General features: G+C 38.2%; 1 protein-coding gene across 1 annotated transcript in view; it reads right to left on the bottom strand.

The window, feature by feature from the left end:
- Positions 1-7338: 7338 nt before the first annotated feature.
- RAB38 (RAB38, member RAS oncogene family) overlaps positions 7339-25132 on the bottom strand; it is a 61047-nt gene continuing 43253 nt past the window's right edge. The window contains exon 3 of the mRNA XM_017515416.2: positions 7339-8206. Coding sequence (XP_017370905.1) covers positions 8054-8206 — 153 coding nt within the window. The 3' untranslated portion in view covers positions 7339-8053. The remainder of the gene's footprint in view (positions 8207-25132) is intronic.

Below are 25132 nucleotides of genomic sequence, written 5' to 3'. Positions count from 1 at the left end.
TGTAATGCCCTTCTTTGCCTTTTTTGATCTTTGTTGGTTTAAAGTCTGTTTTTTATCAGAGACTAGGAATACAACCCCTGTTTTGTTTCATTCTGCTTTCCATTTGCTTGGTAATTTTCCTCCATCCCTTTATTTTGAGCCTATGTGTGTCTTTGCACATTAGATGGGTCTCCTGAATGCAGCACACCAATGGGTCCTGACTCTTTATCCAATTAGCCAGTCTGTGTCTTTTAACTGGGGCATTTAGCCCATTAACATTTAAGGTTAGTATTATTATGTGTGAATTTGATCCTGCCATTATGATGCTAGCTGATTATTTTACCCGTTAGTTGATGCAGTTTCTTCATAGTATCAATGGTCTTTACAGTTTGGTATGCTTTTGTAGTGGCTGGTACTGGTTGTTCCTTTCTATGTTTAGTGCTTCTTTCAGGAGCTCTTGTAAGGCAGGCCTGATGGTGACAAAATCTCACAGCATTTGCTTGTCTGTAAAGGATTTTATTTCTCCTTCACTTATGAAGCTTAGTTTGGCTGCATATGAAATTCTGGGTTGAAAATTCTTTGCTTTAAGAATGTTGAATATTGTCCCCCCACTCTCTTCTGGCTTGTAGGATTTCTGCAGAGCTATACACCATTAGTCTGATGGGCTTCCCTTTGTGGGTAACCCGACCTTTCTTTCTGGATGCCCTTAACATTTTTCCTTCATTTCAACCTTGGTGAATCTGATGATTATTTGTCTTGGGGTTGCTCTTCAAACTATACTACAAAACTACAGTAACCAAAACATCATGGTACTGGTTCCAAAACAGAGATATAGACCAATGAAACAGAACAGAGGCCTCAAAAATAATGCTACACATCAACAACCATCTGATCTTTGACAAACCTGACAAAAACAAGCAATGGGGAAAGGATTCCCTATTTAATAAATGATGGTGGAAAAACTGGCTAGCCATATGCAGAAAACTGAAACTGGAGCTCTTTCTTACAACTTATACTGTTAATTCAAAAATTAACTCAAGATGGATAAACACTTAAACATAATCCATAAAAACCCTAGAAGAAAACCTATGCAATATCATTTAGGACATAGGCATGGGCAAAGACTTCATGACTAAAACTCCAAAAGCAATGGCAACAAAAGCCAAAAGTGGCCAATGGGATCTAATTAAATTGAAGAGCTTCTGCACAGCAAGGGAAACTATCATCAGAGTGAACAAGCAACCTGCAGAATGGGAGAAAATTTTTGCAATCTATCTATCTGACAAAGGGCTAATATACAGAATCTACAAGGAACTCAAATTTACAAGAAAAAAACAAACAATCCCATCAAAAAGTGGGTGAAGGATATGAACAGACACTTCTCATAAGAAGACCATTTTTGTAGCTAAAAAACATATGAAAAAAAGCTCATCACTGGTCATTTCAGAAATGCAAATCAAAACCACAATGAGATACCATTTCATGCCAATTAGAATGGTCATCATTAAAAAGTCAGGAGACAACAGAGGCTGAAGAGGATGTGGAGAATTAGGAACACTTTTACACTGTTGGTGGGAGCGTACATTAGTTCAATCATTGTGGAAGACAGCGTTGATGATTTCTCAAGGATCCAGAACCAGATATACCATTTGACCCAGCAACCCCATTACTGGGTATATGCCCAAACAATTAAAGGATTATAAATCATTTACTATAAAGATACATGCACATATATGTTTGTTGTGGCACTGTTCACAATAGCAAAGAGTTGAAACCAACCTAAATGTCCATCAATGATAGACTGGATAAAGAAAATGTGGCACATATACACCATGGAATACTATATAGCCATAAAAACAAATGAGTTTATGTCCTTTGCAGGCACATAGATGAAGCAGATAACCATCATTCTCAGCAAACTAACACAGGAACAGAAAACCAAACACCTCATGTTCTTACTTATAAATGGATGTTTAACAATGAGTACACGTGGACACAGGGAGGGGAACATCACATACCAGGGCCTGTCAGGGGTCGGGGGGGCTAGAGGAGGGATAGCATTAGGAGAAATACGTAGATGACAGGTCGATGGGTGCAGCAAACCACCATGGCATGTGTATACCTATGCAATGAACCCGCACATTCTGTACATGTATCCCAGAACCTAAAGTATAATTTAAAAAAAAGAATGTGTTTAGGCTGGGTGTGGTGGCTTATGCCTGTAAACGCAGCACTTTGGGATGCCAAGTCAGGGGGATCACCTGAGGCAGAAGTTTAAGACCATGTGGTGAAACCCTGTCTCTACTAAAAATGAAAAAAAAAAAAAACAAAAACCTGGCATAGTACCACACACCTGTATTCCCAGCTACTTGGGAGGCTGAGGAAATCATTTGTACCTGAGAGGTAGAGGTTGTAGTGAGCCAAGATAATGCCATTGCACTCCAGCATGGGCAACAGAGTGAGACTCTTTCTCCATAAGAGAGAAATTGTTGAGCAGTGTCTGGCATAGAGTAAGCTTGAATATTTCCTGGGCAGAGTATTGTGCTCTGCGCTCAGAATATTATTGCTTCCAGAAATGTGAGAGGAGATAGCTTAGCATAATGGTTAGGACATTGGAATTAGGCTGTCTTGGTCTGAATCCTTGATTTGCCAGTTGGTAGCTGTGTGAGTTTTGGCAATGTACTCAATGTCTCTATACCTCAATTTTTTTTCATATATAAAATAGGAGATTAGTGCTTTGATATATTTGTTGCAGGGGTTTAAATACATAATAAAGGTAAAGTTACATATCAGTGTCTGTCTCATAGGATGTGTTCAATAAATAGAAGTTGATGCATAACTTTAATGCAGCATGTGAATGCCTAATAATCAAATCATTCAAGAGTTATGTGTACCTGGAAAAAATGTATATTGCCTGCAGAGCTGGGCAAAGCTATAAGGCTGTGCCATGGTGCTGATCATTTAGGATGGGTATAATTTCCAGGCAAAAAGGAAAAGAATATTCCAAACTGCAGAAAGAGTTAGTTGAACAAAATAGTTTGGTGTGTCTATATCCCAGTATTCAAGGAAGAGAATGGTAGGAACATATATTCTATTTCCTTAAGCATGATTGAAGCTGAAGTCCCTCCATGTAGAAGTAAATTACATGTTCAGAAGAGATATCTTGGTTTGGACATTTGACTTGTCTCATAAAACATGTTAAATTGTTTGTATGTTTGAGTCACCTAACTTATCGTAACACCTTAAAATTGGGGACCATGACTTGGCCACTTGTATATCCACAACAGTACCCAGGCCAAGTATTGGGAATACAGCAATTGATAAATTTTCGTAGTGAGAGTGAGTGGACTGATGAATCAATATATATTCATTTTGAAGACTATATAGTCTTCAAATAATTTTCTATGGTGGGAGAGGGTTAGAAGATACTTAGTTCTGACCTCACTACATATTTCTCACATACCTCATTTCAGTGGATCTTTAGAAGGAAAAGCAGCGGATTCAAGATTCCATGTTACTGCCTGGGTACTGTGATATGCTAAGAGCCACCTACCAGTGCTTCCAAGGTTGGCCTCCCGATTAAGGTATTTTCATTTTTTATTGAGTTGAAGCTCAATAAAAAGTGAATATACCTTAATCGGGAGGTCATCTTTGGGTGCACTGGTAGGGGAATAGAGATATGAGACAGAGAAGAGAGGGAGACCAAAAAGGTTGTGATTATGAAGTTACCACCATATGAAACTTTGCTTCTGTCCCACTGGTGACCTCTTAGGGAGAGTGCAGAGCAAGCCTCAGGTTTATCGCACCTGATGGGTCAGGAAGCTACAGTATTTATCTACCAATTTATGTCAGCCTTGATGATGCTGCTTCAGGAGGTGTTAACTCTGTAGCACTCTAGCCTGTCCAGTATGGAAGACAAATGTGCTGCACACATTCAGGGAAAACTTTGAGGCAGAGTTGCAGAGGATTGTATTAGGAGGCCATATGCTGAGGGGATATGGATATTTTCTCTGCTATTGTCCACACCTCGCCCACTCAGGTTCATTCCCACTGCATGCTGAGTTCACTCTGTCCTTTCACTGATTTTCTGAGGAAGTCACTGGCCACAATTCCATGTAGACAAAAAGACAGAGACAGTTAAGAATACTAACACGAAGGTTGGTGGGATAAGCTACATTTTCCAGTGTTACAGTTAATCCTGAGACCATAAGTGATGCCATAATTAATATTCATCATTTCCCTCCCCTAACATTTTCATTCCCTTAACCAAACTGCTTCTAGTCAAGGTTCATTTCATAGTGCAATAACTCAGACATCTATCCCTGAGAGTATGAGTCCCTGACTTCTTGTCCTTATCAAGATGTTGCTGCTGCAACTGCCCTTTCAGATATCACCAGGCATGGGGGCATCAAGCGGCAATGCAGTGAATCCCATGAGTTCCTGACACACTACTTTCTGCTCCGCTATGTAGTAGCAAGCCCATTTCCTTTTGATCATTACGGTGAATAACCCTTGTCTGTATAGTAACTACTTTCTCTAACTGCTGGTCTATAGGCCTGAGGAGCCAAAAATAATCAGACCGCAGCTGAAGCTAAAGATTTATTGTGACCCTTACTGTGTTTTCTGGTAGAAGTATTAAGATCTCTAATTATGGACAACCTCAAGTTGAGGCAAGGAGAAACTCATTTTCTTAGGTGGATGATTAAAAGTGAGAAGCTGTACTCCTACTTCCATCTTTTGGTCCTAGCTGTCTAAGACACAGAATCAAATATATTAGCACCATTTAATAGCCTACCACATAATGACCCTTAACCATGGAGGAAAACATTCCCATAAAAACACAGCAACATCTCTATAATCTCAAGCCTGGTCAATAGAGGCAGTCACTCCTGAGCTTCTCATTGATGCTGGTATCCCTCTTTCGGGAACGCTTCCTGCTTTAGTAAAGTGATTGTCTTCTAGGTTTTCCTGGAGAACATGATCAGCCAGCAGGTTCTCCAGCCTTTCAAAATAAGTATATTCTAACATTCCCAATTCTATGAGATCATGGATCTCTTCTCCAGTATTTTGCCAATGTAGTTCTGGCATGTCTACACCATTTATTTCAGGCTGGTATCATTTTTGAGCTTCAAGGAACCAAGCCATTCTAATAGCATATCAGGATCAACACCAGGTAGACTTGCTAGAATGTTAAAAAATTTACTCATGAAAACATTCCCTCATATAAATATAGTATCTATTAACTGGCCTTATCTCCATGAGCCACTATCTCAGTATCTCAAGACCAATTCTTTGGAATGTTCTCTATTACTCCTAATATTTACTAGCCAGATTCTGTAGTTCATCTGATGAATAATTCGTTTCATCCTGCAACACAGATCATCCTTTTCCACTCAAATCATGCTGAGACTTAGCCATAGCTATTTGTCCAGAAGCAATGAGGGGAAATGGGGGCAGAACTTACTATGGGCAACCCTCACCTTAAAACTTCCTACTGAGGCGGGGCTTTTATGTAGCAATTAACTGTTCTCCCACTGAAAAGAGTAAAAGCCCTCTTTTTCTAGGTCAGAGTTTCAGAAGAATTTGTGGGTTCAAAACTCTTAGGGATATGTACCCACATATCTCATCCTTTATCTCAGAATCCTGCTACTTTCCTATGAGGGTCTTGACTTTAGTAGAGAAAACTTGGTAGCTCTGTCAACTTGGCATCTTTTACAACTCTGCGTCTCTTAAAATCAAATCTTTGGCATAATTTTCAGCACAGTCTATCTCGTAGCTGAAGGAAATGAGAGTCATTGTGATTGTTGCTTGGAGCTGTTTAGTTTTCACATCGCATCCAAATTAAATGTTGGTTGATCTGAGCCCATGTTTTTAATGCAGCCTTCCTATGGCCATTAACTCCACAACCTCATATCTTTCAAACACACAAGTAACTGCATTTCCCTCCATCTATATTCTATGTACCTGATGACAACCTTTGTAAGTATGGCACTACACCTTGCCAGAGATTAGCTCTACTCCATTGTCCACCAGCAAGAGTCCCTGCTATCACCTGAAAGGTGAATGATTCAATTCAGAAAGCTGATACTAAGGATCTGTTTTGAAGGTCCATCTCTGTGCCAAATAATTTAGGTTGGGCTACCTCATAAGGAGACCCTGAGACAAGGATTTCTGTGAAAGTAGTTTATTTAGGAAGTGAAGCCAAGAAGCACCAGTAGAGGAAAATGGAGAAGTGAGGGAAGGAAAAGAAGTCAATAAATAGTGAGTCAACTGAGAAGGATACCTGTGGGAACCAGGAGCTTAATCCCACTAGGGACCTCCGAGAGGCTGCACAGAGCATGTCTTGGAATTGTCCTTCCTGAGAGACAAGGAAGCTAGGGTATTTAGTCCCCAATCCTTGCTAGCAGTACTTCAGAGCTTCTCCTAGAGACATGAACTTCCTGGTACTTCTGGGATGCCATCCTGCCTCACGGGAAAACTGCTCCCAAGGCCAGAGACTGCCCTCGGGGAAAGGATCACAAACATTTACAAGAGGATGCCACAAGGTCGGTGCTTAAGGAAACACTGAATGTCACAAGAATATGGGTAGGACATCAAAACACATCCTTTACAAAAGATATGACTCTTGCACTGGGCGCAGTGGCTCACGCCTGTAATCCCAGCACTTTGAGAGGCCTAGGTAGGCAGATCACGAAGTCAAGAGATTGAGACCATCTTGGACAACAGGGTGAAACCCCATCTCTACTAAAAATACAAAAATTAGCTGGGCATGGTGGCAGGTGCCTGTAGTCCCAGCTACTTGGGAGGCTGAGGCAGGATAACTGCTTGAACACAGGAGGCGGAGGTTTCAGTCAGCCGAGATCATGCCACTGCACTCCAGCCTGGGTAACAGAGCAAGACTCCATCTCAAAAAACAAACAAACAAAAAAAAATGACTCCTGTCAGTGTATTACAAAAATTGATATAAAATAATGACATTAAAAAATAATAGCTACCTGCATATATCAGCACCACAGCCATTGTGTAAAGCAAGGTGTCACAATGCACGTTTTGTTGTTTCTTTTTATGTTGATTAATCTGGCACCTTTTTTGATCAGAATGTATGAGGACATATTCCTCTGATTAACCAAAAGAAATGTATATACACTGTATACTCTCTGGCCTATATGTGAATATGAACAGTAAATGCAGATGGCATAGACACATCCCAGTTTTAATAGTGCCCAGCAGTTTATTTAAGCATACATTTCTGATCTCCTTCTTTAAATAAGATTTTAGAAACGGATCTTGAGAACCTTGTTTACTTTGTCAAAAAAAAAAAATACCCTTCACAATAGTAAGAAACTTAAAGCACTTTCATAAATAGGGAAACAGCAACTTTTAATGTTTTATTGTTCGCTTGTGAAATATATATATATAATATATATATTACATGTATAGAAGAACCCCACATCTGAGTCAGAGAAAGCTAACAGCAAGGCACATACGAAGGCACGTGTTTTCATACAATTTTCATTAAGCGAACATTCAGGTCATGGCAAGTGACAGTTAAGACAAGGAACATATCGCGCACCTGTGTTCATAACTCCAAGGCAACTCTTAGGTCTGCCAAGTATGGAGGTCATCTTGGTACAAAATAACACATTTATTTAATAGGCTTGTCAGACCATCAGAAAATATATTGAAATCTGGACAAAGACACCAGGGAAAGGCGAAAGCCAATGCTTAACTTGACAGCTAGTTTGCTCTTCTGCCCTTTCATTTTAAGACCTGAGGCCTTTGCTGATTAAAACAGGCAAATAACAGTGCTGACTGCAGCCCTGCAGAATTTTGGTCAGCTACATGACAGAAGTTTGTAACACACTAAATACTTTTGAAAGCTTGTAAACACTGTGATGACGAGGAGGAAAGCATAAAGAGAACATTTGCTAATTCTCTCTCATTGAAAAGGTAGAGGCATAGATCTCTGGCTTGCCACATGTGGTTTCTCTATCCTGACGTTTACTCAAAAAGTTACAGGCACAATTCATGGGATGATGATGTCATTCCTATCAGACACCAGAAAAGGCGCCTACTAGGATTTGGCACAGCCAGAGCAGCTGGCAACCTTGGCTGATGTGAGATGAGGCTTCACGACGTCCGGCTCAATAGACTCCATTAGGTCACACTCATTTGCAAGTATGTGTTTCACCAGGCATCTGGAGGCTTCATCAATGTTTATATTTTCCTATGAGGGAAAAAATAAAACAGCTTTTCTTATTCAGTACTCTGAAATAATGCTAGAGCAGAGACTTATATGTGATAATTCACTTAAATATTGCCTCCTATATGTGACATGTACATCCCCTCCTGTTCCCCTCACTCTTACTTGTTCCTTCAAAGAACTTTACTTTTTGGTTCCTCACAAAAGAAGTATTTATTTATTTTGCTGTGTCATATAAGAGGAATGGGGTTTGGTGAATTTATTTAGTAGGTTAAATTTCAGTTAGAAGGCAATTTTCTTACTTTCACATTGTCACGTACTCAAACGATAATATTGTTGAAGAAACATAAGCCTTTAATCTGAGTTAGATGTATAATTGCCTTCTGCTACATACTATTTTTGTGACCTTGATTTAAAATAAGAATGACAAGACATCTTTTATTGCATTCCTTAATGGTTTCACAAATACTTTTGGGTCTCTGTCCTCCAGTTAAATGGGGAAAAGTGCTCTGTTCTGACCTCTTTGAACTTAGGCTTGGACAAGTGACTTTCTGGCCATCAAAATGTGATAAGTAATGTGTGTCACTTTCATACAGAAGCAATAAGAGCCAGTGCTCAATTTCCCATGTTTTTTCTCTCTGTGTCTTCTTGTGCAAGCACAGCAATGCAAACTCTTTCGTGTAAGGTCTGTGAGTGAGAATCAAGGAGAGGTAAGTATCCTAACCAGCCCATGCTGTGTCATGTGCATGAGAATGATGACCTTGTTATTTTAACCTGCCAAAATTTGGGGGTTTTACCCCAAATAAACCCTGAAATTACCTAGACATTCCAGATGGATATAACTTTTCAAAGAAAAAAGTAAAATTGGAAATATAAGTTTAGTTTCAAAAACGAAACTTGAATTTGGAAAACATATGGATCAAGCATTTGAATCTAAAATATATCAGTAGTATAAGTAAAAATGATTTTTTTTCCTGCTGGTTAGGAACCTGAGAAATACAGAATATATGCTACCAGTATACTAAAATAAGTATCTTTGCTTAGGTAAAAAGTGGTTAAATGAAGATCTCTAGTAAAGTTAAATTTGATTGTTTCTAATCACAATTTGTAGAACTTATCTGATATATTTCTTCATATTTAATGTAAAGAAACAAGACTTTCTCATTGTTAAACTGTTTTACTACAGAACCTTGTTGTCCAATCTGAAGTGGAAGTACTTATCCCTCAGTTTTGAAGGTATGTCAAAGTTGTTGATATATTTTGAGATCATCGAATGAAGTCATATTACTTGGAAAATATAAGAAGTAGTGTTGATTTCCAAATGGCATCCATGACTAATGACCTTAGTTGTAAATGTTCATTAGCAGGTTCTCCATCCTTCAAGCCTGACACTGAGTTGACCAGCTATGAAAGCTTAAGGTAACTTTGGAGTTGCAGACAAATAGCCTGATTATTTAACTGTAGAGAGCCTTAAAGAAAATGCTTCCTAGGGTTCCTAAATCCAAAACACAAGGTAAAGTCATGGTTGCCTTTTTGCTTATTAAATTATTGTTGTTGCTTTTTACCAGACCAGTCTTCATTTCTCTAAGCCTCCCTTTCCTCAACTGTAAAATGGTCTTGATGATAATACTTACCTAATAAAAATTTGCTTCCCTTGACAGAGTGTAGCAGACATTAGTGCTTTCACAGTGTGAACTTGCTAGGGACTTCAATAGTAAATAAGTAATCTTATTTAATCTCATTTAAAACCCTGTAAGATAAAAATTAGTTTTTTGTCCTTATGATTTGTTGCTATTGTTGGGGTAGGGTTGGGGATGGCATTTCTTCCTTCAGCTCAAGTATCTTCTTCACTCCATAGAATCTAGTCCTGAGAGAAGAGCAATACTTCTGCCCCATCGCCTGTTGGGCAACTTCCTGCACCTTAAAGTCATTGCCTGTGCTTAGCATGCCTTCTGCCACTCTTCTTCTTCCTAGTGTCATGTCCAAGGGTTACACTTGAGCTCCCTGTTCCCAGGCAACCAGTGACCTAGGCAAGGCCTTGCTCTTTGGAACAGACCCAGCTCAACACTTTTCTCTGGAGCCCTGCCACTTGCTATGTGACTGAGTGGAGGCCTGTCCAGTGAATGGTCCCCTACTCTCTCCCATTCAGGAAGGTAAAAATGGGTCACCTCGCCCAGCCTTCCAGGTCTTTGCCTTAAGCCACATGTCATTAAAGAAGCCCTATTTGGATGGTTTTACGGTACTTGTCTGGCCACTCATAAGCCAATACTTTGATTCCCATTTGACTATTGCTTGTGTGTAGGAGAAGGAGGCAACAAAATTCTACCCCGAATACCAAACGTGAGATATTGCCATATATGTTTATAGACAAGAAAGCTTATCTGTAAGGGGTTAAGAGGCTTCAGCAGGATCACACAGCAAGGAGGTTGGGAGGCCAGAGTTTATAGTGGGTCTTTCTGACATCAAAGCCCAACTTTTGCTAAGCTGCACTCCTTTTCCAGATTGTTCAAAAAATCAGGAACAATCACAAATAAAAGTTAGTTCTTTAGTGTTAGACCCAGTAAGTGTTAAATAGATGCTAGTTTCTTTCTCTTCCATACATTATAATAAAAACATATTTATATGACAGAAAAAAAAAACATTTAAACATTAGAAAGGGCCCTTCTTCATATATGATGAAAGTTAGATTTGCCAGTAGTATTTTTTAAACCTCTACTCATATATTAACATGCCAGTTAAATAGGGTTTTCCCTCATTAATTGGCAAATTGGCAAAATCTACTAATGAGGAGAATTCAATGCTAGTATGGAAAAATCAAAGAAAATCCTTTATCATTATGAGAAGAAGAACTAAGATCTAAGCACAAATTAGTGGCAACTTAGCAGGGTCATTTTGTAAAAGTATAAGATGATGCTGTTTAAATTGTGAGTTTTAACACACCAAGTAAAGTCTAGATGGTATTAGGCCTAGGAGAGCAGACCATGAAGGATGGGCTCTAGAGAAAGGAAACAGGCTTAGACTGCATATACGAAGAGTAGCAGTTCATGGTGACTGAGTCAGGTTCATTCATCCAATTAAGAGTATTTAGATTCCCACTAAGTACTAGGCATACACATATAAAGATGATACTCATTCCTGACTGAGCTTACCCACTAGCTGGGTTTATGTAAATAGCAAAAGCATAAAAAGGTTGGAAAGGGCACCTGGGTGCCAGATCCCTGTAGAGCCTTGAATACTAAACTTGCCAAGTAGAGCCATTGAGGGTTTTTGCAGGTGAAATGTCAATAACCACAATACTATAAAAGTCCATTACTAGACAAGAGGGTACCGATCCTCAGTACTTTAGCAACCTATCAGTAAGTATTTAGTGAATACCTATCATATGTACCAAGGTGCTGGCTGTTGTGGGGTACCTATTTCACATTAGAAATTCTAAGAGAAAGCGAGAAGGAACCACAAATGCTTTCCACTATATTTACCACAAGCACACTACAAAAAGACAAGGGGTATAGTGTTTAGATTACAGGCCTGGAGACACACCCTCATCTCATTTCCCTGCTTTCTGGTTGGATGACCTCAGGAAACTTATTTTAACCACTTCATACCTCAGTTTTCTCATCTGTAAGAGAATTAAAAATTTACTTCAGAACTGATTGTAGAACAGTGAAGGGCATACAGTATACACTCAATAAATGCTATCTGTATATTCCCCTCATATCATAATCATCAGAAGAATACAATGGGTGTTTTCCATTCCTTCATTTTGCAGTGGAGAATCCTGAGGTTCAGAATGGGAAAGTGACTCACCCCAAGTCACCCCCTAGTAATTGGGATGGCCAGCTGTGAGCTCAGGGAGAATAATAAATACAGGTATTTACCATGTGTTATATCTATACTGCAAGATGTATACTGTTTAAAGCACAAACTTGAAGCCAAACCTTATCTCACCTCCCCCAAAATATTTCCCAGAATAAAAAAAGGAGCAGAATGAGCAGAGCACCTGGTTCCAGGACGCAAGGCAGGAGCACGCAACTAGGTATCAGCAAAGCTGATTTTATCACTGGTATACTTCCAACCACGTCTGCTCTTTCTAACTTTCTATACACCATTGAGTTCACAGCCAAAGGGCCTATACTAGGAGAAGAAATAACAATAGAAAACAATATAAAACCTCTCTCTCCCCCTTAACCCAAGGTCAGCATGGATAATCAGATCCTGCCTGACAGAACCGCAGGTTCAGACCCTTTGGGTAATTAGATTGTAATATAATTGATTGAGCTACTTGGCATCCAAATAGACAGTCAGGCCCACATTTTCTGGGTGATTGTAGAGACATAGAGTTGGTGGCTCAAGTGAAAAACACTACATGGAAATTTTTATTTGCATTTATTATAGGGAGTAGTCTCAACATCTCCAGGAGCATCTATTGCTGAAAGGAAATGTATATAGTCTGTGACTTCCAGGACATGTACGTTAGGACTGAATCTCACTGCGATTTATTTCTATATCTGCAGTATGACAAGATGGTGTATTGTGCTGAATGCTTTAAGGTGATGCATGTTCTTTTTAATGCCACTGCTCAGAATCTTTTGTTTATACTGATAAGCAAGTCTCAGAAACCTGCTTAAAATTCCTAACAAAGAATTTTACTAAAAACAAATGGAGTTAATTAAGCAGGTGCTTTATTTATGAAATAATGCTCACATTCAATATTCACATACATCTATGGACAGTTAATAGTCATATTTTAAAGGTAAGGGAGCTAGGAAAAAGCTTAAGTCACTTATCCAGAGCATAACATAATCTTAGCCAATCTGTCATTTCAACCAAGACTATCCCAATTCCAGTTCCCATCCTACTCCCGACACATAACATTACAATGTCTCCCAGAATTAAAATAAATCCTAGAACATTATTTATAAATTATACCTTCTCGATTCTAGCTGTATATTCATATCCCTTATAGCATTAAAACAAATATGCTACCAGGTCCCTCCTTCCAGACATTAATCTAATTGGTCTGACATGGGGCCCCAGCATGAGCATTAAAAAAAACAAAAATCCGTTAGATACTGTGATGAGTCCCATACTCCTAACCACTGCCTCACACAATATGTCCATGTAACAAATCTACACATGTACCCCTGTATCTAAAAGTTGAAATTAAAACAAAATTTAATTTAAAAGAAAAAGCTATTCATAACTTTTTAAAAAGATTCTCAGCTTAAAATGTGCAGCCTATTGTGAGACATGCTCATACAATTAAGAATGTCTTTAAAGACACTGTTCTTTTTATTCCAGTTGTGAACTTTGGAAACATAATTTAATATTATCATTCTAAACCACAGTGATTCTGATCTTTCAGTGGAGGAAGGCACATACAACTAATCATTAGAGGTCGTGGGTACTTGTCAGTTTTTAAATTAGCTTTTCAGAACATCTGTCTTGTGGCAAAGTATTTAATCTTTGACCCCCAGCCCCAGAGAGCCAAAAGAAAAAAAAAATCTAGCAGAAAATGTTTACATCTGCCTAGTTAGAAGCTGGCAAAAATTCATCTTCCCATAATCTTTCCAAATACATCAACCTCAAACAAAACACCAACTGTACCCGAGACTCCAAGGTTAGGGCACTAAATTCCTCAGCCCTATGAAATTTTAATTAGAGCAGGCGGCCTGCTGGATAACACCACTGTAAAAAAGCATTACACAAAATGGGTTTAAAAATCCTTTCTCTAAGAAGAATTAGCACTCGTTTATTGGGCACATAAGTGGCAAAGATTTTGCTAGCTTTCTACTCGTCTTCATTAATACCTAACACAGGTGCTAGTGGACACCTATATTTTTGTCTATTAAGCACTTCTGTCCTCCCTCATACCCTATATCAACCTCCTATTCCTTTGGGTACATGCTTTCCCCCACTGCAATCATAAGCTTCTACCGGGGCTCCCCAAAACTGACCTTATGTTTCAGACATTATTCTCAGAATGTGGCATTTCACTTAATCACCGCAATAACAATGAGGTGGGAGCTACTGCCCTCCTTTAACAGATGACGAAAGTGAAGCTCAGACCAGCTAAATGATGTGTGCAAGGTCTCAGGGATTGCAAGGGTCAGAACCTGGAGTCTGTATTTTCTCTTTATCTTCTCCTTGTTGTCTTCTTAGAGTCTGTGGCCTACATTTTCCTAGCGCCCAAGCCAATGTCTATTTGAATCCAAAGTCCACAGTTTTGCCCTTTGTCATGGTATCTCCATGAAGAGAAGGTATACATGGTGTGTGTGACACAGAGAAACCAGGTCTCAATGATGCACTACTGTATGAAAGTTACCAGAGTTTGCTCTAACAGGCATTGCGAAGGGCAGATTGAGCCACACGGTCACTTCTTTTAACACAGGAAAGAATCACATTGTGAGCATGGAGAAACAGGGTATAGAAAAGAGAAGAGTTCACAAAGGCAGCTCCAAAGATTGTGTCTCTCTGAAAATGCCTCCCTTATCCCCACCATGGCCTTACCTCAGCCTCTGTCCTTTATTCTTTAGATGTCAAAGTATATTTCAAATCTTCCTTGACTCCTTTCTGTACCTCTAGGGCCTTAAACCTTCTAAGTCTCCCTGCTCATGTACCTAGAGATCTCCCTCCCACCACCCTAGTCACCTCTGGTGCTCTGTTTCTGGCATGAAGCATCCCCAAGCTCACAGAGAATCACCAAATATTAAGGAGGAAGGGAACTTAGGTGTCACTAATTCACCCTGTTTTCTTTGACACATCAAGAAATTGGGGCAAAGAGAGGGAAAGTGATCTGCCTAGCGTCACACAGGCTACTGAACCTCACAGGGAACATGTACCTCTCCTCCTAGCTCAGGCTGCCTGCATCCCTCCTTGTTTTTGGAAATATCTCTTCTAAGCAGCCTTCTCTTAGCACCATGGAATATTATCTTTTGTGTTACCTGGTACTTTGTACCCACCTCCATTGACACCACTACATCCGAACTGCCTGTTGTCTGTGTCCTTAGAGACAAGGATTATCTCTTATTATATTTGTGTTCCTAGATCCCAGCACAATGCCAAATGCTTACGAGGTGTCTAAACAATATTACCAAAAATAGCTGATGTTTATGCGTAACTTATTATAAGCCTGGTAGATGTAAGTGTTTTACTGGTACTAAGTTTCGTACTCACAAAAATCCAGGTGAGGAAACTGAGCTACAGAGAGAGTAAACAACTTTTCCTAGGGTCACACACCCAGCAAGTCAAACTTTTGGTAGTTGGTTTTGTAGCCCTTCTTCAGACACTCATAATATGATCCTGACAGTTCCACAACTGTCTAATAGCAAAGCCCGACTCAAGAAGAGAGCCCCTGCACTTAACCCACTGCTCCTTACAAATGTTTGTTGGAGGAATGAGGATCCAGGTTTTCTAAGTTTTTGGCTACTGCTTCTTTCTAAATTGCAAAAGCTATGAAAAAACAGTTCACAATGTGTTACATGTGGCCCACAGTTATTAATTGATCAATTTACAGTTATTTGTAATGTGTAAATGTCTTTAAATGTGCATTTCTGTTAAATTCCTGGCCCCTGAAAATAATCTGGATTCAACATCTTTGATTTTTCTGCACCAGACCCCGTAACTTTAATACTGGGCAGACACAGTGCCTGGGTCTTTTTGATATTTCCTATTCCTGAGATACATTTTCCAAATCCAATATATAATGTATGACTTACCACTAATGGACATTAAGAACCAGGAGGTTCATAGATATTGCCTATATCAACAATTTGTTTTTCATTCAATAAGTGTTTAATTGTTCTCACTGTGAGTCTTTTACTGAAACAGTGCTAGAGTACCCAATAATCAGTCTTGAAAAGAAAGAATAAAGATAAGCATAAAGACTATTGTTTAGCCAGACTTAACAAACCCCATTCATGAAAAACAGCAGCCTTTAGTTAAAATACTTTCTCATTAATCAGCTTAAAAAGATAAATGGCCCACCAGACACAAAATATTAATTGTAATGATTGCTAACAATTATCGAATACTTATTATTGAACATTTTGGCACTATGCCATGTATGTTACATACATAATCTCATTTAACCCTTACTATACCCTTAGAGGTGAATAAACTATTAAGCCTATTTTACAGATGAGGAGACTGAGACACATATAGGATAAACTACTTAGCCACAGTGTTTTGCTGGACTTATTCAATTCAAGGTGTTATTTATTGAGTACTACCAATGGTAGAAATGGCAGAAATTATGCGTTTCACAATTTACTTTTATGATAATTTACTGCTTTTATTCCGGCACCCTGTGTGGCAAGGCTGAGGACTGAGACTGGAAGACTGTTGTACCAGGAAACAGCAGGATAAAATGGAAAAAGAAAGCATGTTGGAGTCAAGCTTTAAAACTTGGTTTTGCCACTTATTGTTAAAGGAAGGACAAGTGAAAAGCCTCAGCCTCTGCTCTTTAATTTAAAAATGAGGCCAATCATCCGTATGTTTCATGAGATCTTATTAGAGTTAAATGACAAACACAGACGAAACACCTAAACATTACATAGATGGTCCTCCAATAAATACAATCTCCTGTCTCCTTCCTTCAGGTTATTCTTCAGTGATCACCTCCTATGGGAAATCTTCCCTGACTCCCACAGGCTGAGCAGGAATCCCTCCATTCTGGCACTTATCATGGCTCAATATGTAATGCTTTGTGTATCCTCCACTGGACTGGGAGCTTTCAGGAGCTTCACTGCCCCATCCTGGTGTCTAGCACAGTGCCTGAAAACAGCAGGCACCCAGAAGACATACAGACCAAGTGAATGACTGACTGAATACATGGATGAACAAGTACTTTCGAAGAGTGATTAAGGTCAGCTTCCACTGAAGATAATTGTAGATGTGGGTGATTTCTGCAGAAAGTAACAAAGAAAACATGTTCATAAGAAATTTTACTTTACAGGTCCAACTGCCTGTGCTTATTTTGCTTTCCAGTTATTATCTGACACCATTCTTTCTAGGAGAAATGAAAAGAAGACTGAATGAATCAGTTTATAAAAGTTGAGCTGAATTCATGTAGGCTTTGCAGTAAAGCAGACACAGGTTGGAGTCTTGATTTTGTTCTTTTAAAAAGAATTCTTTTTAAAGTTGGGAAGATGCCCTAAAAGTGATTTCAGGCAACGTCTGCTATTTAATAATTAAATGTACTTAGGCAAAATATTTAATTTTCTTTGGTCTTACCTATAAGGCAGAGATAATACCCATCTGGCAGAATTATGAAGCTCAGAAATATTTTACTAGGGGCAAAAGTAGAAGTTGAGTAATATTTTTTTATGACTATATAGTACATATAATTATTTTAACATCATCTTCCTCTCTTAAGAACTGTCATGGCTGAGAGCCAATTCTAGCTTAACAAATTCATTTCTCTCTCACACTAGAGAGTTATTTTTCTTATAAATGATTCTTATGTTCTATCCCTTAACTCTTACAGTAGAGAGTTTTGACGCTCTTGCTTCTTCTGATAGCATAAAATGAAATTATTCTTGCCAGCATTGTTAGAATAATGTTAGCTTGGGTGAAAACAAATAAGGACAAGAACTATGTGTAAAAATAAATGTGTTGATAAAGCTAATGAAATTAATATTTTAATCACTTTTTGTATGTGGAGTGTCAATGATACTAGCTAACTACCAAAATGCTATTCTCACCCATAGAACCTATCTACCCAACACTTGCAAATTCCTAATGTGTAACTACTAAATTCCACAGTCAGATAACAACTCATTCTTAGCCTGGGCAACCTCCCTGAGGCAGCACTTAGCATATGACACATAATTTTCTACTTTCAGATATGGAATAAAACATTATTTTTCCTCATTCCACAAACTTGTAATTGAAAATAAAAAAGAGGAGATACATCAATTTGCCGTTCTTCTGCAGTATTTGAAATATCTTGTAACTGGATAAAATGATTTATTATTCAGCAAACAATCATTGAGCACTTTCTGTGGACCAGCGCTATCCATCAAAGGCCTTATACTTTTTGCTTTGATTTGCAGTGCAGTCAGTCATGTTATTGTCTTGTTAGTCCAGGACTCTTCAACTTCTGCATAGAGGTGATGATGGACATGACATGCTCTCGTCTCACAGTCACTGTAACATTTTACCCCAGTTCATGTCCTGTGTAGGCTCCTCTCTGATTACATGCTTCTAGGTTCTTCGCATTGCAATCATCCTCCATATTCCTTCCAGATTGTCTCTTAACTACTCCAATTAAAGTGTAGCTATACTCATATGTCATCCAAAAAATACTTTCTTTGCTCACATTGCCTACTCAGAATAAGTCCAGACCGCAAAACTGGCAGCCGACCAACACGGCTACAACTGAACTCTCCTGTTTTATCTCTACCGACATCCCTTAGCTAGATTCCAAATGAACTGGACCATAAACCCCTCCCTCAATGTGTTCTTTGCTTGAGTCAGTCTTATTCCCATCTCTGTCTATAGATCCCCTGCCCCTCCAGAACAAACATAACTTTTTTTGAAAGTATTTAGCTGCTAACCTCTAACTGATTCACATTCTGCTTTGAACTTTTGGATAAAGTTCAGGTATATCCTCTAGCTTCAGAATTTTCTGGTATCTTGAATTTTTATTATTTGTCTCTATTTATTTAATGTGAAGGGAAAAAGTGTCATAGAAAGGCTCAAAACTATTCCAGCTCTGTCAACTGCCACTTGTGTAACCTCCAGGAAGTCACCGTTAATAACCTCTCTCTCAGCCTCAGTTTCTTTACCTATAATCTACGATGAAAATAATGCCAACTTCATAATGTTATTGAGGATGTGTATAAAGTGAGAGGAGATATATGAAAGAACTTAGCAATAGGCATGCAATAGGCACTGAAAAGAAAACACTTGGAAAACAATATAACACTGACCAAATATTATTGTTAAGTCATATATGAGACTGTTGGGGGGCAAACAAACTTTTTCTTCAGAGTAAGATGTTTCAAAGCGTGTTCTGAAGTTCCATAGGATGATATGTGGAAAAAGGCATCATATGGTTAAATGATTTTAGATGTTAAGTTAAAAATATTTCAGAAGTGCTTCTTATTCATAGGGTTTCTCAGAGTCTTTTAGAAGATCACGGAATGTGCCATGTGTTCAACCTTTCTATATTGAACAGAAAAGCAGTTTCTCATTCTGGGTTGGAAGGCATGAGAGGAACTGAAGTGACTTAAAAGGACTGGGACCAGAGGGGAAAGATGTGTATCAATCATGTGTGAATGGGAAAAAGGCAGATTCAAGTTGGGATGGGAGGACAGGCTTTCTCTTTCTCCCTCCCATCTCAAAGAAGGGAACGATTGTACAGTAGTCATAAACTTACCTGACTACAGAACTCTTACCTAACGCTGTATCTCAGAGGGCTAGTGTTCCTCTTCACACAGTTCAGCAACCACTAATCTGGAAATAGTGGTGGTATATGTGGGAGTGGTTGCGGGTAGAGGGGTTTGTGGATAAAGACATTCATTAACCTATTTGGTATTACCCTGTGTGTTTTTTATACCCTCACCTACTTAGTCCTACCCCCATTTTTACCTTTCTCTATTTTTCCTGAGACTAGCCCAAAATGAAATACAGGTGATTTTGAAAATATGATTTTAACAGAGTAGATGATATAATGCAAAGTTGGAAACAGTTGATCTGATTGGTTATGAAAGGAATTATGCTCTCTGATAGACCAATGTTCCCCAATCCAGAACCCCAGCTAGGTTGGCTGCATCTCCTAGGTGGTTCCTAACCATCCCTTATGGTATCTATTGTCACATACATGTACAATTACTTTTTAAAATTTACTTTCTCTCTAGATAATAAAGTTCTTGAGAGCAGAAGTGACACACACTTGGAGTGTCTATCTTGCCAGCAGCTATCAAAGAGCCTGTTGGCATGTACTGCTCAGACATAATTTATGAAAGAACTGTTCTGTAAAAGGGAAAGAAAAATAAGCTGATTCCAATTTAAAATGAATGAAAGAAATTGTGACTTCTCTAGGCCGATATCCATTATACTGAATCCCTTTATACTTAGGACAGCTTAAGACAGGTAATTAGGAGACTTGAGTCTTCACCTTGATGTTGCTACAAACTATCTTGGTCACTATGGGCAGATCACGCCCTCTCTCTGGGATCAGTTTCACCAGCTGTGAAGGGAGATCATTTATATGCTCCCTTTTCCCAAACAGAATTGAAGGTGACCCTTGAGACATCTCAAGCTCTTGAGTAATGTAGTTAAACTTGTGGGAGAGCTGAGAATAATGCTTCCTTAATGGGAAAGATTTCTCAAATTGAGAGTTTAAATATAAGGCATTTGTTAAGCAATCATTATCTACAGCAAGTGCACTCTAACAACTTGATTAGCCATAAGTTATTGGTTGCAAAAATCAGAAACCCATTGAATCTTCTAGGCCATTTTGAGGGTAGCTCCTGGGAGTGACAAAATTGCTGAAAGACTCAGGCTATTCTAGGAACTTTAGAAAATAGAATCAGTCTCTCAAATACCATCAGGTCAGCTTAATTTTTTTCTTCTGTCCTCAGGTTTTTGCAAATAAAGCAGCTCAGAGCTTCTGGGTTCATATGCTTATAGTTTTGCCATTAAAGGGAAAAGGCTTCCTACCCTCAACCTCTGCTAGAGAAATCCTGAGGAAGGACTTGATGACTGTAGCTTCAGGCACATGTTCATATTCAAGACTAGAACAACTCCAAGTCCCAGAAACAGTGGTACCACAAGTGGACACACTTGGGTAATGTGGACACTACTGGTCAGTTACAGTGACTTGAGAGACACAGTATGTAGGAGTGGCAACTTGTACTGGGACAACTTGTAGCAGGAGAGGAAGAGGAATGGTTGGGAGGGGGGACTCAAATCTGGCATGGCTCAATGATTTTGAATCTGGAAAACCTCAGCTGTATTTGCTGTATCACTATATGGACAGTTGTACATCTATACCAATGTAGATGTATGCATTTACATTTTAGGTAGATAGAAGCAATGTGTAATTTTAAAAAGAAATAAAAAATACTTTTCCATAAAGTTACACATTATCAAATAGATAAAATCTAGTGGCATCTGAGTACCTTATCACATACAGAATAAGCAGCATCTGAGTACCTTAACATATACAGAATAACACACACAGTGTAATAGCCTCAATTGTAGGCTATTATACTGGATATGCAAGAAGGCAAGGTGAGGAAAGTAAAGTTGAAACATAAATGACCCGAAGAAAGGCACCCCTCATCGGAAATGTATAAAGTAGTTGCTCAATAAATTTGAGAGAAAAATAAATAAATAAAATAAAATAAAATATATTTCTTATCGTTTAAGAACTGGTAAGGTGTGGTGGCTCACACCTGTCATCCCAGCACTTTGGGAGGCTGAAGTGGGCAGATCACTTGAGGTCAGGAGTTCCAACATGTTAAAACCCTGTCTCTATGAAAAATTTAAAAATTAGCTGGGCATGGTGGCATGTACCTGTCATCTCAGCTACTCAGGAGGCTGAGACATGAGAATCACTTGAACCCAGGAGGCGGACGTTGCAGTGAGCTGAGATCACACCACTGCACTCCAGCCTAAACAACAGAGCAAGAATCTACCTCAGGGGGGAAAAAAAAAAAAAAAGGAACTCCCTCAGTTTCAATCTTTTTTTTTTTTAATTATTTTTTAAATTTATTTATTTTTTTGTATTGCATTTCAGGTTTTGGGGTACATGTGAAGAACATGCAACATTGTTGCATAGGTACACACATGGCAGTGTGATTTGCTGCCTTCCTCCCCTTCACCTATATCTGGCATTTCTCCCCATGCTATCTCTCTCCACCTCCCCGTGGTTGTTTTTACGGAATTCTGATTCAAATAGATTCAAAAGGACAATACCTTTGCCAGAGAAAAGATGTTTTTGCTTGAACTGTGAACTTTAAAAATGTTAATTTTGTTGCTAAGAACCACTTATGATTTATTACATGCTTTCTTGCATTCTAAAACATTATTCAAAAGATAATATGGATTTTCTTACAGATCCTGGGTGCCTTTTATTTTTACTGTTTTGCCTTTAGTTGTTATGTATATGTAATTATAGCTCTATAATTAATGAGCCAATCTTATAGGCTGACATTTTAAGGACAAATATGGCTTAAAATGAATAAGACGAAGTTCTTTTTTAATACACAAATACACACCTATTTCTTATATAATGAACAGAACAAAAATGTTATCAGTTAAATGAATTTGTGGTTTGATTATAAATAATTTTAATCTTATATTTTATAACTGTGACCATTTTCTAAGTTCCCTATAAAGTGCATACACTATTTTAATATTCATATTCAAAGGTGTGGAACAAAGAAAGTAACAGTGATAAATTTTGAACCAAGAATAGTGTAGGAAGTTCTAATATCTTTATTTTACCTTTGAAGTTCAGGAAATAGGAAGGGAGCAGCACATTTGGAAATATTCCCCAAACCGAAAAATAAAAATACCTAAGAATGAATGGAAAACTAACTAGGTTATTCTTACAGATGGGAAACAGTCCACAAAATTGAGTCTAGAAAAAAAAAAAAGACAGGAAGCTCAGAAACAGAAATTCTAACTATATAGTCATGAGTAATCCAACGAAGAAGAAAAAGGAAACCCATCTAAAAGAAGCTAGTTTAACTACAGAACATCTCAGGTAAAATCAAGTTTTAAAATAACAAGTACAAAAGACAGAAGGAGGAGGGACGTAAAGGCAGAACAGACTCAATTGGTGTCTGAACTCATCCGCATGGGCTCAGGAAGCTAAAATGAAATCTAAGGACAAACTTGAAGAAAATTCTAAAGGCTGAAAAAGACAGTTTTGGAGTTTATTCAGAGCAGAAGTATTGTCACTGAAGAGACAGGCTAGCACTACAAGTTTAACAGACAACATGGAGAAAGGAGACCTAAACACAAAAAACCAACTTCAATTTTCTTCCATAATGAAGATTTCAGACTGAGCAATCAGGAGACTGCTTTGCTCATCTGATCTTTAGTATAATGCCCCCCTTAATGTCCCTGCTGACAAGGTGACTATGGATTGGTTCCAAGGTAAAATGGCTAGATTTGTATGAGCTCAAACTGTGCCTGAAGACTATTAATTAGTTAATTACATTAAACAATAATAGTTTCTCAGGAAGTAGCACAAGGCTCAAACCTCTGTCCAGAACTAACCTCATTTTTATCCAAAGATTAGATGCAGTCATAAAAGGCATACTTATCATGCTTTTGTTAGACCCGAAGCCAAGAATTGGAACTGACATGAGGGATGAAATTAGAATTTTAGAATGTTCTCAGTGTGATAACTACTTCAGTTCAATGTTGGTCAGTACAAATTAGCTCATCATTTTTGAAAATCTAGATGAAAATATGTGACAAGTACATAAAAATGTCCATTCCCTTTGATCTAGTAAATCTACTAAGAATAAGCCTTAATCAAATAATATTAGATGTATAAAAAAATTCACATATAAAAATACCCATCATGATATTATTTAAAATAGTAAAAACCAAAAATGCATTATAAGAAAAGGAGGGTTAATAATAGGGGATATTATGAACATCTTTATAATATGATATTCAGTTATTAAAAATTATATTTACAAATAGTTTACCATGGAAATGCTCATAATATACTTTTTAAGTTGTACACAATATGATATAATTAAGAAATATGACAATGTTAGCAGTGATTAATCCTATATAGGAATTTCTGTGTGCTTTTTTTTCCATTATTAATTTCCATGTTTTCTAAACTAAACAAATGTATTTTCTCTACTTTGGCATTTCAATGTTTACCCTGGCTATCAATATGCAATACCTCCTCTTCCTTTTTAAGAGAACACTGATTTCTGCATAGGCAGCTAAAATTTTATTTCCCTGGCTTCCTTGTGCTAATGGTAATTACGACTAATGAAATATAAATACAAGTCTACTGAGTGGGGTTTCTGATGAAACTATTGATTTCTGAACTTTAATCTATGGCCATACCACTTTGAATGTGCTTCATCTCATCTGATTTCTAAACTTTAAAAGTGGGGCAGGCAGATGCAGTTTTTACATACCTTTTACTCTTAACCTTTCCAGAATACTTAACCTGCCCAGAAAGTAATATGGCAGACAGAATTCTAATTCTAGTGTTCCCAAGATGCTCAACTACTAGGGTCATACCTATTGAGTAACGGTGGGACCTATTAATATGATGGCATAGTCACTCCCTTGATTAGGTTACCTTCCATAAGACTCCATTGTAGCAAACTAGAGAGAGACTCTTTCTAACCTTGAAGAGGTAAGCTGCTATGCTGTAAAAAGGTCACATGGGTAAGAACTCAGGTCAGCCTCTAGGAGCTAAGAGCAATCCCCAGGCAACAGCCAGCAAGAAAATGGAAACCTCAGTCCTACAACCAAAAGGAACTGAGTTTTGACAAAAGCCTGAATGAGCATGGAAGAGGATCCCAAGGTTTAGATGAGAACACAGGTAGGGCTAACATCTTGGTTTTAGCATGAGGAGAATCTCAGTAGAGGACCCAGCCAACCTGTGCTAGGACTACTGACCCATGGAAGTTGTGAAATCGTAAATGTGTGTTATTTTAAGCTGCCAAGTTTATGACAATGCATTACATAAAGAAAACAGAAACAAATATCCTCATCTTATAACTGTAAGAAAGAAAGTCATGTGCTGAGGCTGGTGATCCAGGAAGTTGAGCCATTCATGATGTCCTTGAACTGTAGCTCCAGCCCTGGGTACATACCTCAAGACTTGTTTCATGTTACAAATGAGCTCTTCTTCAGTTAAATCACTATGTTTAGGGTCTCTTTCAAATGTATATGGACACAACTCTAACTGAAATAGCTGTTTTACTTTTAAGCGTAAAAATAATCAAC

This window comes from Cebus imitator, unplaced genomic scaffold, assembly GCF_001604975.1.
Source record: "Cebus imitator isolate Cc_AM_T3 unplaced genomic scaffold, Cebus_imitator-1.0 Scaffold549, whole genome shotgun sequence".
In the NCBI taxonomy this organism is placed as follows: domain Eukaryota; kingdom Metazoa; phylum Chordata; class Mammalia; order Primates; family Cebidae; genus Cebus; species Cebus imitator.
Note: the sequence above shows the minus strand (reverse complement) of the source record. Positions and strands in the feature narration are given on the sequence as shown.